Source organism: Myxine glutinosa, chromosome 7 (genome assembly GCF_964187855.1).
Source record: "Myxine glutinosa chromosome 7, kmMyxGlut1.1, whole genome shotgun sequence".
Lineage (NCBI taxonomy): Eukaryota > Metazoa > Chordata > Myxini > Myxiniformes > Myxinidae > Myxine > Myxine glutinosa.
This window is the reverse complement of record NC_136267.1, coordinates 145,800,839-145,816,012: the sequence shown is the minus strand read 5'-3', so window position 1 is coordinate 145,816,012 and position 15,174 is coordinate 145,800,839. Positions and strand designations below refer to the sequence as shown.

At 43.6% G+C, this 15,174-nt stretch overlaps 1 protein-coding gene across 1 annotated transcript in view; it reads left to right on the top strand.

The window, feature by feature from the left end:
* The window catches only part of LOC137430866 (uncharacterized), a 45,144-nt gene extending 31,221 nt beyond the window's left edge, over positions 1 to 13,923 (top strand). Inside the window, exons 12-15 of the mRNA XM_078782748.1 lie at positions 1,403 to 1,543; positions 3,779 to 4,027; positions 8,139 to 8,375; positions 12,591 to 13,923. Coding sequence (XP_078638874.1) covers positions 1,403 to 1,543; positions 3,779 to 4,027; positions 8,139 to 8,375; positions 12,591 to 13,258 — 1,295 coding nt within the window. The 3' untranslated portion in view covers positions 13,259 to 13,923. The remainder of the gene's footprint in view (positions 1 to 1,402; positions 1,544 to 3,778; positions 4,028 to 8,138; positions 8,376 to 12,590) is intronic.
* Positions 13,924 to 15,174: the final 1,251 nt, after the last annotated feature.

Sequence of the window (15,174 nt, the reverse complement as noted above, 5' to 3'; positions counted from 1 at the left end):
CTGACAACATATGGAGTCTCTTGAGGAACTTGCATCACTTTCGTCTGTCTTGGGCCCACTGACTGATTGCAGTCCAGGTGGTTTCTCGGTCCCTCAGCTCCTTCTCCACTGTATTCGATCAGGTCTGAGTACCGAACATCTGAGTATACCTACTCCCCCAAACCCTTCCTGTTACAATAAACATGGACCCTCGATTCATGATCTTGTCGACATCTCGTGTGCGCAAGTCATTGCACATGACATCATGATTGTTGTCTGCTGCAAGTAATCTCGCACTCCATGTTGTTCGTGTTGATTTTCAGTACGACTTGGAGGTAATACTCCTGGAGCCTATTTACTCTCTCTTGTGAACTTCCCTTGGTGACAGATAGCAAACAGACATCATTTGCAATGCTGAGTTCCTCCAGATGGTCACCCTGAGACCAGTCTGTGCCACATCTGGCATGTTCTGTAGTCCTCATTAATACCCAGTCCATTACAAGTTGAGACAGCATGCATCCCTGTCTGACTCCTGTACATCTTAGCACACTTAACAATTATTAACCCGTCCCCCCTCCCCCCACACAGCGGGAGACGAGGTTTGCAATTGTGTGTGTGTGTGTGTGTGTGTGTGTGTGTGGTGTGTGTGGTGTGTGTGGTGTGTGTGCGGTGTGTGTGGTGTGTGTGTGTCGAGGCCATAACCTTTTTTTACCATTTGAGTATTTGACATAATTTTTTTTAAACCTTTATTATGAGAATATGGAGAAAATAATAAAAATGATTTAAAAAATGGGTCAAAATGTCAAAGGGCAAGATGATCGTGACTATAAATAGCCTAATTAGCCCCGCCAGAGTGTGTCAAGTGTGAAATGCCCCATGTTTTTTTCATCGTTTGTGTTTCTTTATTTATTTACCATTGAGCATCAGTGAGACTGTGCAGGCCATAACCTTTTTTTAACCAATTGAGGTTTTGCCATCAAATCTTTCACAAAGCTTTATTATGAGAAGAGGAAGAACACAAATGAATAAAATGTACAAATTTTTTTCACTGTCGTTTTCATCAAGTTTAGTTTAAGTGCAAAGCGGAAACTTTAGGATGGCATTTTGAGATTATTTATAGTTCTGTATTTGCTGCTCCGTGCAAATGATGTGATACTGCACCTCACGTTATATTAGTGCCAGACAAGAGTTTGGTTCTGGGTTTGCTGGTTGGTAATTTTGATGAGTTGAACTTGGATGCATATTCATCCGCTTATCTCTTGCCAGTTGCGGGACACCCAGAAATGTTGCTTTTTTACAATTTTTTTCTCTTTCTTCGATGCAAAATCTAGTTTAATGCACACGATATTTCACTCTGCTTATGAGCAAGATCATGTGTCAAATCAATGAGTTTATGGTAAATTTATATTGTCTTCATTCACAGGTGAAAACGATATTCTGATTCATTGTGATGGCATTGATGGGGAAAAGCAGAAACTCCTCTTTGAGGGTATTTTGCATCATCGTGTTGAGTTGTTTACCCTCAAACGGAACACCATGCTACTGACTTGCCAGACTGCTGAAGGTAGGTGCTCCACCACAAATAGGTTTTTGGCAAATGTTTTCAAAAATGTTGTAAATTTTAATTTGTGTGCCCTATAAAATACTGCTCAAAAGAAAGCACCATTTCTTAATGATTTATATCTGAAACATTATTCTTTTTTGTATACCTAGTCGAGGCTCATGTAAGAGCTAACACATAGTAGTACCACCTTCAGAGGCCATTTTTCCCCGCAGAGCAGGGGGTTGGCCTTTTTCAGGCACCATGGTCCGCATTTTGAAGCAATGTTTTACAGCCGGATGCCCTTCCTGCCACCAACCCTGTTAGTCGCCTCTTGCGACACACAGGAATTACCAGTGAACTGGTACTCAATTTCCCGACATTGGAAGGATGACAGGCTGAGTCAACCCCCGTGGCATTAATTCAGCCGTAGACCGGGATTCGAACCCAGGATCCGAGGATCCCAAGCCAGCACCTTAACTGCTAAGCCAACACCAGCACCCGAACCGCACATAGAACATATAATAAAGAGTGCAGGAGACAAGAGGAGGAGAGAGGGGGTATTTGGTAGTTTTCCTGATTACACATTATTCACACCAAAGTTGCTCGGTACAGGCACGTCCGTTGTATTTTTCGTGTTAATTTTTTTGAAAATTTAAAATATTTTTTGTATAAGTTTAGCGTTGTACCTCATAAGTATATAATGTGCATAATATCTCCTGATAGCACTTTTGAAAACTTTTGCACATTCATTGTAAATGATAAAACATCAGCAAAACACGTGTGACTAATTTGTTTGTTGCATGCATGTTGAATCGTGAGTCAGTTAGCTACGAGTTTGCGCATATGTGCGCACACCATTCTCTCGTGTCCGCGGTTCTGCCACTGATGCCCTCTGGAGGTTAGTGCAGGAATTCCCATTTTAGCAATAACTCGTTCACAGACATCATGGGATATTTATTGTTCACCAACTGATCAGGTGGAATACCAACGAAGGATAGACAACTCAAAAGTATGTGCGCTACCTCTGCACCTTTTTGTCTTTACCCCCAATATGCAAATAAGACAATTTTAACATGTAATGAAAACTTCAGATGTGATCACTTGCTAAGCAAGCAGTTGTTATCGAGCATTATTTTGAAGGAACAGTTGTCCACAATTGGACAGTTATGGATGGATTCAGATGAAACTTGGTGGGTAGGTTGTGTGCGTGACAAGGACCAATTGGTTCCATGTTGGTGAGGATCCGGTTGCGAGATTTATATTTTCACGTGATTCTTCACCATTGATTGGGCCAAAAACGATAATATAGCACAGTATTTCAAATGTAGGTCAGTCCCATGGAGGCACGATAGTCCTTTGCTGAAGAGTCATGGCAGGTGAGAGAGGTGCCAACACCAAGCCAAGTGGCATGTTGACAATTGAAATCACCACATAGGAGGAAGAGATAGTTGGGATGAGTGGTTAAAAGTTTGTCCATGTCATTTGAGAGAGAGATAAAGATGGAGTCATCACTGTTGGAAGGACGTTGCAACACATAGACAAGCATGATTTGGGAAAAGAGGGGAAGTCGTAGCCAGAGGTACTCCTGGAATTTGGGAGGTGTAATAACAGTGCCCACGAGAGAACACGGGATAACAAGAGAGAACACGGGAGAACATGGGACACAAGAGAGAACATGAGAGAACACGAGAGAACAAGAGAGAACAAAAGACAACAAGTGAGAACAAGAGATAACACGTGAGAACAAGAGATAACAAGTGAGAACAAGCGAGAACAAGCTAAAACACGTGAGAACACGAGAGAATACATGCAACACCTTTGTTTTTTAATGTAACCTTTATTTGGGATCAAATGTTACAGTGGCTTGACGTTTACATCTAACATTGGTGAAGGCATATCTTTCAACGTGTCTGTGTCAAATTCTCTTTTCGAGTTAAAGTCTTTGGTATGACTCGTCCAGGATCGAAATCGAACCACCAACCTCACAGACTGAGTAAACCCTCTAACTACCACCTTTTTGCTGAAGGAAGCATGTGCTACTGCAAAATATCCTGAAGGTTAGGAGTATTCGCCTGGTGTTGGCTGAACAGTTAAGGTGGCTGGCTCAATATCATAAGGTCCTGAGTTCAAAACCACTATTGGAGTTCCTGATGAGTCATTAAACCTTTGATACATAAAAAGCTAGAACACTGTTCAATGTTCAAATAGTGTTGTATATTCTTCTTTTATTTCTCATTTTATTTTGCTTTGTTTCAGAAGTTAATACAATTCTAGCAACTGGCAAGTACAAGATTGATGGAAAGGAGCTTCACATTGAGGCTCGGAATGGGTCCAGCTTTGACATTGATGCTTATCATATGAAGCTGGAAGGTCTGGATGAAAACACACCATTAAAATTGGTTACATCGTTCATAGAACAGAGCAGTGGACGCAGTCACCTCGACTTTAATGTGGATTATGCGAAAAATGGGAAAGCAGCTATCATTACTTTTCTTCAACCTATTGGTGAGAAATATTGCACAGCACAACGCTTTGTATAAACTTTGCAGCAGACTTGGCATGTGATGTTTGTTTTGAAACGCTTTGCTGTTCTTTTTCCTGATTACTTGAAAATGTTTAAACTTCCACTTCCGGTTCCTCTGGTGAGGTCGTGTTCTTCCAAGCTCTCCACGTCATCGAAGTTAAATATTTTCCGTTTGTGTTTTTGCCAAATATCTACTGTTTATTTTTCTGTGTATGTGTCTCCTGTGTGTTTCTAGTTAGATCTCGGTTTGTAAATCGTGCATACCTGTGTGTAATAGTCGTTTTGTTAACGCCGCGTTTGGGGCCTGGTCCCTCGAAGCTTCCCTGTCTCCTCTGTGGTTTTTGTTGTTTATTTACGTTCATTCTTTCACTGTATTTCCTTTTTCTTTTCACCCCATACCTCCCCCCGAACATCTTAACCTTTGTTTAAAGTCTTAATACAAAAAAAAAAAAACTCAAAAAAAATCTTAATAATAATTTCCTTCTCTCCTCGTGGCTCCTCTGCCCAGACCGCGACCATTTGTTGTCTCACCTCGCCCATTTTCTCTCCTTCCTCCATATCTCAATCCTCTCCAGCCGATACCTTTCCAATTCTAGTTTTCACCATACTCCTTCAACCTATCTCATTCTTCCTCAAATCCACTTTCACCTAACCTTCAAAAAAAAAAATATATATATGTACAAAGAATTAAAAAAGTTGGCTCCTCCTCCCGTACTAATACAATTGCTTATACACCTCCCTATTCCTTCGTTCTCTGCTCACCTGGCTGTCAATCTTGTATTCTTCTGTTCCTCCTTCTGAACCTGTTCTGGAATCCTTCATCCACCTACGCCCTGACATCAGGGAATTTTCCCAGATAGTTTTCACGGTTTTGTTTAAAAATGTTTAAACTTTCCCCTGCAGTGTTGCATTCTGTTGCATATTATAACATGCTTTTCTTCTTCCTCTTTAAAAGGCTGTCTTCAATTTGCTCATCAAATCACTCCATTTCAAAAAAAATAATTCAATCTCTTACAGTTCTTCCTTTCTACATCTTACTATAATTCACCAAATGTCCGTCCGTCTGTCTGTCCATCCATCTGTCCGTCCGTTCGAAGGTACCGCATAAATGGCTGAACCGATCGCAACAATATTTTGTGTGGGTAATCCTGGGATCTCCAGGAGTAAAATAGGCTATATTGTTTTTCCAATTTCAGCTTTGCCTCCAGCATTTTCAGGTTTAGACTCCCGCATAACGTTATTTTCCTGGGTGCCGCATAAACGGCTGCACCAATCGCTGCACAGCTGCACCGGATCAGACTCCAACAACCGAATCGAATAGGATCGGATCAAATCGGACAAGGCAACAGATCGCTGTCTCCATCGATCTTGCCAAGGCCGTAACACCTATCGGCTCAAAATCCATTTAACTGTTGACTTGGTAGTTTTTACAATGAAGGATACACGCATCGGGAGTACATACGATATAGCGATTGTGAATGTGACAGCTCTGAGGCATCTTTCGCTTCGCATCGCAGTGACGGTGAGCACCAACATGGCGGCTGTAAGATTAAAATCTGGCTTCAAGCCCCCTCACCACCCAAAGCCTTCAACCAGACATACTAACATGCTCCTCCCCCTTCATTCCCGTTCTTCAAAGCAAAGCGGTAAAAATTGTTGTATCACCATTATATATAACGAGCAACGGTACCCGCCCTAAGGGCGGGGCTTCAATTGGGGGGCGCGATTTATAAAAACATCCGTTAAATATCACACGCAAATCATCAAAATCAAAACAGTATTTTTAGAATTTCAATTTTAAAAAAACCACATTGAAGTGTGGTGCTGCGCACACAACTTGCTTGCCAAAGAGGTAGGCCACAACGCGTTTGATAACCAAAATAGTCTTTATTAAGAAAGCTCAAACTGCAGCACTGGGCGGGCTCGAACTTGGAGCCCGCATATATGTGCCGAGGCCACGCCTAGTCCCCGGGCGTGGCCGATCGGTCGATAGGCGGGGTATGCCTTCCAGTTCCCCGCCTGGACGTTCGCGCCACCTGCTGGTGCGCTGAATTCGTGTCCCCTTGCTTGTGTCCGCCACACGCCCCCCCCCCCCCCCCCAGAATTCCCGCGCACCTGAAGGGTGAGTTTGCGGGGAAGCCGGATGACCCGGCCGAAACACCCCCTGGCGATGGGTGCTGGTCTGGGGGGTGGCGGGGCTGGGGGTCCGACCGCCGGGGGGCGGCCTCAACGCGGAGGCAGAGCCGCTGGCGGGGGGTGGTGCGGATCGAGGTGGGCCGGCTTGAGTCGGTCCACGGAAATGCGATCCGGGGCACCGCCGATGTAGACCGTGAAAAATTTGTCCCCGGTCTCTAACACCCTGAAGGGCCCGTCGTACGGGGGCCGTAGCGGTGCCCGGTGGGCGTCGTGCCGGATGAACACGTACTTTGCCGTGCGAAGCTCCGGGGCGACGTGGGAAGGCGGGCAACCGTGGTGTGCCATTGGCACCTGGCCGAACCTCCGGGCGGTCTCCTGAAGGGCGGAGCGCTGTTGTGCCGCGGACCAAGGAGCCGTGGAGTCGGGGATAAATTCACCCGGTACCCGCAGTGGTTGCCCAAAGACCAGCTCCGCCGCAGATGTCGCCGCCAATGGGACGGCCTTCAGCCACCGTGTGGTGTGGTCGACCATGGTGAGGAGGTGGGTGAACCCTCACGAGGGGGCAGAGGTCCCACCAAGTCGACGTGCACGTGGTCGAACCGCCGCTCGGGCACCGTGAACGGGGCCAACGGTGCCTGGGTGTGGCGGTGGACCTTTGCACGCTGGCACGCGAGGCACGTCCTGGCGCAGTCGCGGACGTCCTTCCGGAGGCCATGCCAGACTAACTTTGCCCCAACGAGTTTCTGGGATTCCCTCGCGCCAGGGTGGGACAGGTCGTGGATGGTGTCGAACACCGGGGGCTGCCAGCCAGCGGGCACGATGGGGCGAGGCCGGCCGAGGGAGACGTCGCATAGGAGGGCCGTGCCTTTTGGTGGAGAAAAAAATATAATGATGATGTCATTGGTCACGTGGTTAGGCCGCCATATTTGTTTTAACACAAAAGCCTTAAAAACCACTGAAGACATGTCCTGGCGAGGGTCTGCAATCTCCAATTGCTCTTTCTCGTTTATTGTATGTGTTATGGGTCCGTTCATGTTTTCGTGTGTAATGCGTTAGCTCTTACACGAGCCTCGACTCTGGATACAAAATATATATTAAAAAATTCGAAGATTTTTCAAGTGTATTGGATTTTTTCAAGTATTGTTTGCTTGTTTTTGTCTGTCTGTCAATCTGTCTGCTTGCTTGTTTGTCACTCACCACCAAGTCACAATTGTAAACCTATAATCATGAATAGCTACTAAGCTGTAGAGGTAGTCACAACTGAGAAGCTTACTGATTTTAGGTCAAAGGTCATCTTGAGATCAAATTTCTAAAATCGTTATTTTTCATCCGATGGACTTCAAAAATTTGAAACAGCATTTGCATATTGATTCACTGAATTGGGAAACCAATTATTTTTGAGGTCAAAAGGTCAAAGGTCAACTTATGGTTGAACTTCTAAAATCATACATTTTTGTCTGAAAAATTGTCAATTTTCATCCCTTTAACTTGAAATTAAACAGCAATTGCATAGTGCCTCACTGAATGGGGAAAGTAACTATTTTTGAGGCCAAAATGTCAAAGATCAATTCTCGGTCAAACGTCTAAAATCATCAATTTTCATCTGAAAAATTATTAATTTTCATACGGTTAAACCGAGCTTTGATTAAGATTGTCAACTTAAATCTTAATGAAATGGACACTTTGATGTATCCATGGCAACTTTGTTCAATGTCTGAGTATGACACTTAGTCCTCCTATCAAGTTTGGTTGAGATTGGATAAGTATCGACCGATTGTATCGCGGTCAAAAATCCTCAGAAAGACAGACTGAAAGACTGACGATTTTGACAATGTCTGACGATTTGGATTATGAAGACACCAAATTATGTATTTTGGTATTATTTACTATGAAGATGATTGGCAAACTGATAAGAATTGGTGTTGTGTTGATCCATGCCTGCACTTGTTTTCTCAGCATGGAAAGGTTTTCAAAAGGCCTGCTCAAGTAGAAAGCTCCATAATCGAGATATATTGGCGACTCCAATGCAAATGACAAAGTGGTTGTTTGTAGAAGGACTTCCAAGCAATATCACCATGGCAGCTCTACATCAATATTTCCAAAGAGAAGCAGAAATCTGTGGTGGAGATATTAACAACATCTTAATGACAAAGGACAATCAAATGGCATATCTGCAATTTGACAGCTCTGAAGGTAAATTTAAATCTCCAAATGTTATTAATATTTTGTTATGGGATGTTCAAATGTGAATTGAAACCTTCCACGAAACTCAATGAAAGAAACATTTTCCTTCCTCAATGAAGGAAACAAGTGTCGTGCTCTTAATTTTTCGAATCATCTTCTTGGCTTTATTCCTTTTGCTCTCAAGAACTGCAAGTTGCACACAAAAATCTTCCATACGAAACTTTTCCATTTCAGCTTTGTTTGTTTTTTCAGTTTATTACGACACTCATCATGCACTTCGTTTTAATTATTCAGAATCCCTTTCTACATGGAGCTGTAATTTTTATTTTTATGATAATTACCTCCACCACCGAAGGTTTACAGAGGTTATAAAAGGTGGACGAGGTTATATTTACCTTCTTACACCAAAGGTGGACAGAGGTTATGTTTTCACCTCTGTCTGTTTGTGTGTCTGTCTGTTTGCCTATGAGTAGGATATCTCAAAAGATTATGGATGGATTCAGACAAACTTTGGTGGACAGCTTGGTTAGCTGTGTGACAAGGACGAATTGGTTTGATGTTGGAGAAGATTCGGATCTGGATACGAGATCTGGATTCGGATCGGGAAGTGATTCTTCGCCATTGAAAGACACAAAAATGATATAATACTGTATAACACGATAGCTCAAGACATTATGGACAGATTCAGACGAAAATTGGTGGACACGTTGGGTGTCTGCCAATGACGAATTGATTCGATTTTGTTGAAGATCCGAATGCTATAATTTTTTAAGTGATTCTCGCCATTGAGAGCGAGGTCTAAAAACGATATAGAGCATGATATTTCAAAAAGTTATGGACGGATTCGGACAAAATGGACGAGTTGGTTAGGTGACAAGAACAAGTCGATAAGATTTTGGTTAAGGTCCGGATGCAGATCTCGCCGATTAGTGGGATACAAAACATCAACTGTTCAGCCCGTTGGGCAATACCTCTAGAACAGTGTTTGTCTGTCCGTATGTCCCCACAAGCGTACACCAATCAGAGCTGAGGATCTGGTCACATGATGGGGAAGCATTTTGTAACCATTACAGTTGCATATTTTACTAAAAGGAAATATAATAACCTTCTGTGGAACGTTTTGGGTTCCCAGCTGGTGTTGTAAAGTTGGTAGGAGGTTTCAGAAATTCCTCAATACAATTATGATTTTGAAATGCAATCGACACAGATCTTGCTCCAAAATCCGGAAGTGAACAGATTATGAAGGTTCGCTGGGTTTATAATATCTCAATGCAATCATGATTTAACATTGTATTTTGATATATTAATACTATCGTGCTAATTTGTGATTGGAATGATGAATGATGCTGTTTGGAATGAAAATATAGAGAACGTGCTGTCAATGCCTGACGTTCAACTGAAGGTGGCACAGGAACGTGGATTTTATCGGTTCATCGTTGGCCATTCACCCTTTTTTAACCGTCATTCACGAACCGGTTGTTGATGTCTGAAGTCAAAAAAACTCAAACTCCCCATACTGCTAACTGGTATACCCACCCAGGTCATCCTATCCTCTTGAACGAAAGTATGAAACAGACTCTGCTATGGACGGCATTGTTAGACTATCCATCCTGTTTTTAATGGATAACATTTAGAATCTATAATAAATAACATTTTAAAGCCATTTAGAATCTTAATCTTTCGCGGTTGCCGAAGACGATAAGAAGAGGCCATCACGTCGGGGTCACCAGTTTAGCTGTTGCCGAAGACGATAAGAAGAGGCCATTTCGTTGGGTACAAAAGGTTGTTTATTGCACAGAAATCTCCAGCAACTGCTAGCGAACGGAAGTCGTAACGGCTTATATAAAACCAAGAACCCTCTTCGGAGGGCGTGGCTCCAACAGCCGCGCGTGCGTCACGACGACACAATCAAACGCCCGTATGCGTGGGTTCGACCAAACCCATCGTAATGGTAACCGTCACATGCGGATAAGTTAACCGCGACAAGTGAATAAGGTAACCACTACATGCACCCCCCCCCCCCCCCCAGAAGGCACGCCACGAGCGTGTACGTAGTTCGCGGGTGGAACAGAGCCGGGCCGCGGGTGCTGAGCAGCGGTAGCCGTTGTAGTTGCAGCAGTAGGAATTGCGGGAGTGGCGAGCAGCAGTACGCGCGAAGGTAACGAAGCAGCCGTGCGTGCGCAAGAGATGAGCAGCGGTAGTAGCTGTAGTTGCAGGAGCATCAGCCTCGGGATCCGCCATAGGAGCAGTAGTAGGAGTGGCGAGCAGCAGTACTCGGCCTGTGTGCGCGGAGGCGACGAAGTAGCAGTACTCGGCCTGTGTGCGCGAAGGCGACGAGCAGCAGTACTCGGCCTGTGTGCGCGGAGGCGACGAGCAGCGGTGCTCGGCCTGTGTGCGCAAAGGCGACGAAGTAGCCGTGCCCGGCCTGTGTGTGCGGAGGTGACGAGCAGCAGTACTCGGCCTGTGTGCGCGAAGGCGACGAAGTAGCCGTGCCGCCAACGCCCCGTAACGGCGTTCCTTCGGAGGGTCCCGGAGCTGGTTCGCCCCTCTAGTCGTAGAGGAGGAACCGAGCGTGATGCGTGAACCACATGGCCGCTCGTCGTTGCTAAAACTCCGGCAGTTCGAGTTTAGGTGTTGTGGAAGAAATTGCGGTCGCAATCCTGCCGTGTTCATTTGGCCCCCGAATACGTTCGGGGGCAACGGGGTCACCAGTTTAGCGGTTGCCGAAGACGATAAGAAGAGGCCATCACGTCGGAGTCACCAGTTTAGCGGTTGCCGAAGACGATAAGAAGAGGCCATCACGTCGGAGTCACCAGTTTAGCGGTTGCCAAAGACGATAAGAAGAGGCCATTTCGTTGGGTACAAAAGGTTGTTTATTGTACAGAAATCTCCAGCAACTGCGAGCGAACGGAAGTCGTAACGGCTTATATAAAACCAAGAACCCTCTTCGGAGGGCGTGGCTCCAACAGCCGCGCGTGCGTCACGACGACACAACCAAACGCCTGTGTGCGTGGGTTAGACCAAACCCATTGTAATGGTAACCGTCACATGCGGATAAGTTAACCGTGACAAGTGAATAAGGTAACCACTACAAATCCATCATTGTTTCCTCATTTGAGTCTCATCCTTCCTATTTCATCGTCAGTCATCTGCAGTGATTATGCACTATAAAAGATCCAAATCATCCTGACAGCAAATTTGAAATTGACCAAGGGTTACATAATTAAGGTTGTAGTGCATTCATCAGCCCCCCTCCCCAAGGGGGTTTTCTTCCCCGAGCAGGTTTTCCCCGCCATTGCCGTCAATGGGTTGCGTGTTGAGGTGTATAGCCATATTAAGTTAGCTTTATCGTGACGTTTTTCCAAAGACGCTTTTAATAACAAAATTAATGATAATCGCATATTGTTAATGTTATTGCAAAACAATATGAATACTACTAATGTCCCACTTCCCTCAAGGCGTTTTCTGGTGAGTCAACATATATAAATAGCTTATTACGGCGTTTTCGTGGGAGCAATGGCCTCTACCAGAAGTAATGAACATTATTGAACAGTCATGAATATTATGAACCACAAACATGTATGATTAGCTTTTTAAACAGTCGCTAATGCTCTTTATAGCACTAAATAAAGAAATTTGGAGGAATCCTGACATGTGTGAGATCGTTCACTGAGTGAAGATCTCATGTACTCTGGGTACCCCATAAGTGTTGGGTTAATAACATGACCCTTCCTGGCGCTAACGTGGCGTTTTTCGTAGTGAACTTTTGAAACTTGCTCCTTCTGTTCAACACGGAACTGAAAGGGAGAAAGCTCGGGTTGTGCTCATTTACCAAGCAGCTAGCTTGTGCTTACCAAGCCAGCCGTTCCTTAACGGTTTTGAATGGAGTGCTTGCTCGAATGCTTAAACCACCTGGCGATCTCTCCACAAGGAACGTGGTCAATGGACACACACCCAAAGTTATTGAGACCCGACCATAGATCGTCTGTGAGCTATTTACCCCAAAGAGGAATGACCATTCCTGCCACTTCCATAGTGAGTGGTGTAAATGACAAAATTCATTTTAAAAGGCATTATAGCAAGTTCAATTTTTCTTCACAGTGTATGGAAATATGTCTATGGTGGTTTGACCTTGCAGTCTTTTACATGTTTGCATTAGTTATATCCCCCACCTGTGTGTATTGCAATATTTATCACTAACCCTGATTTGTATTTACCTTGCAGGTGCAAAGCAAGTTTTGGCGAAGAAACATTGCCTTGAGCAGACATCTCTACAGATGTATCGATACAACATAGAAGAAAATATTGTAGTTCGTGGATGTAGAACTGTAGATGTGGAGTTTCCAAAGAAAGTGACATGCCATATCGACCACAACATCTTGAAGTTGATGTTGAAGAACTCCGTCTTCACAGAATACATTGAAAGAAAATTTGGGAGCATTTCTGCACAATTGCTATTTTACCCGCCCACGTCAATTGATGTTATCCCAACATTTAATATTGGAACAATACCCTCTTTAAACCTTTCCCAGCACTGGAGGAGTGCTGTCCATAAAATACTTGAAGAAACTATGAGCAGATTTGGTGAAAAAACATTTGCTGTCAGTCATCCCGAGGTTTGGAGCAGAGCATGGGAAGAAATTGCACCATTAATGGATAATTCAAGAATCATCAGTTTCGATTTATCTTCACTGAATATACATTTGCATGGTGAAGTGAAGGATTTAAGGATTACTGGTGAGAAATTACAAAAGGCAGTTGAAAAAGCTCATCAAGATATTCAGCTTGATCCCAATTACATCGAAAGAATCCCACATCTGGAATTTTCAACACCAAATTTCAACACCAAAAAGAAAATCTCACGAAGTCGTAAAACAAAAGGTTTCATTTAAAAGTCTGAAATACAGCAAGCTACCAATGAGAGGTTCGAAGAGAATTCCATCACTGCATTCATCACTTGTTCAGATGAAGTTTTACTGCATTCAACATAAGATTGTTTGAAGATTGCAGAGACTTTCTTGGGAAAATTGCGATCTGTAAAGAATGTTAGAAAGTGCCTCATTCCAAATACGGAGAGAATATGCACATAGGAGCACACCTGGAGCAATATTCTCAAACTAGTGGGGTCACCCCACACACATATATACCGACACATACATGCATTCACACACATATATACATACACAGACACACACGTACAACCACACACATATATACATACACACACATACATACAACCACACACATATACACACACACACACACACACACACACACACACACACACACACACACACACACACGTACAACCACACGCATACACACACACACACACACACACACACACACACACACACACACACATACAACCACACACATATATACACACACACACACACACGTACAACCACACACATATATATACACAGACACACACACACAACCACACACATACACACACACACACACACACACACACACACACACACACACACACACACACACACACACAACCACACACACACACACACACACACAACCACACACATAAACACACACACACATATATATCCACACACACACACACACACACACACACACACACACACGTACACCCACACACATATAGACACACACACACACGTACACACATGTATACACACACACACACACACGTACACACGTACGCACACACATATATACACACACACACACACGTACAACCACACACATATACACACACACACACACACACAACCACACACATATACACACACACACACAACCACACACATATACACACACACACACACATACACACGTACACCCACACACATATAGACACACACACGTACACACATATATATACACACATACACACACACACATGTATACATACGCACACACACATATATACACACACATACATACACACACACCCACACGCATATATACACACTCACACATATATACACACGCACACATATATACACACACACACACACACACACACACCCACACACATATATACACACGCACACACATATATACACATAGGGCCGTCTTAAGAGCATTGTGGGCCCTGGGCGAAGCAATCCACTGGGGCCCCTTCCCACCCACCCACGGGAATAAAAATGTAAACGGTCAATAAAATGAAACCTATAGATTTATTGGTACTTTCAACAAAATCAATGTTTAAACATAAAAAAAACATGCAGTAAAGCGAGGATTAATCAACACAAACTTTTGAACAATATAACATAAGCCTTGAAAAAAAAAAACATTTCAACATAAAAATGATAATAATTGGTACACCGTACAGACGGAGATGGTACAGTACGAATTATTTATTATAATGCAAACGTTTACGAAATTTCTTTGCAGAGAATTGATTTATAATTGGCTTGGAGTCAATTGTCTTCAGGACGTCATTTTCCATGCACATGAGTGAAAGCCAGTTCAAACCGGCTGCCGCGTTGCGCTGCGAAGCTGATTCTTTGTAAGCTTCAATCTTGAAATTGAACGTTCCCCTGTACAGTTGGTCACCACCATGCACATGAACACTCTGAGTGCAATTTCAACATTGGGAAACACAGATTTCAAGTTGTCCGAAATTATTTTTCTGTACAACGCAGGGAGAGTCTCACAATTTTCATCAAGAACCATATAGTGCTTGAGTTGCTGGCATTCATTGAGAAGGTCACCATAATAAAGGTCTTTGTGATACACATTAGCCAAGTGTTCACACTTTTTGTTTAACTCATCAGAACCAATCGTTTTCAATTGACTGAAGAAGGAAAACAAGATT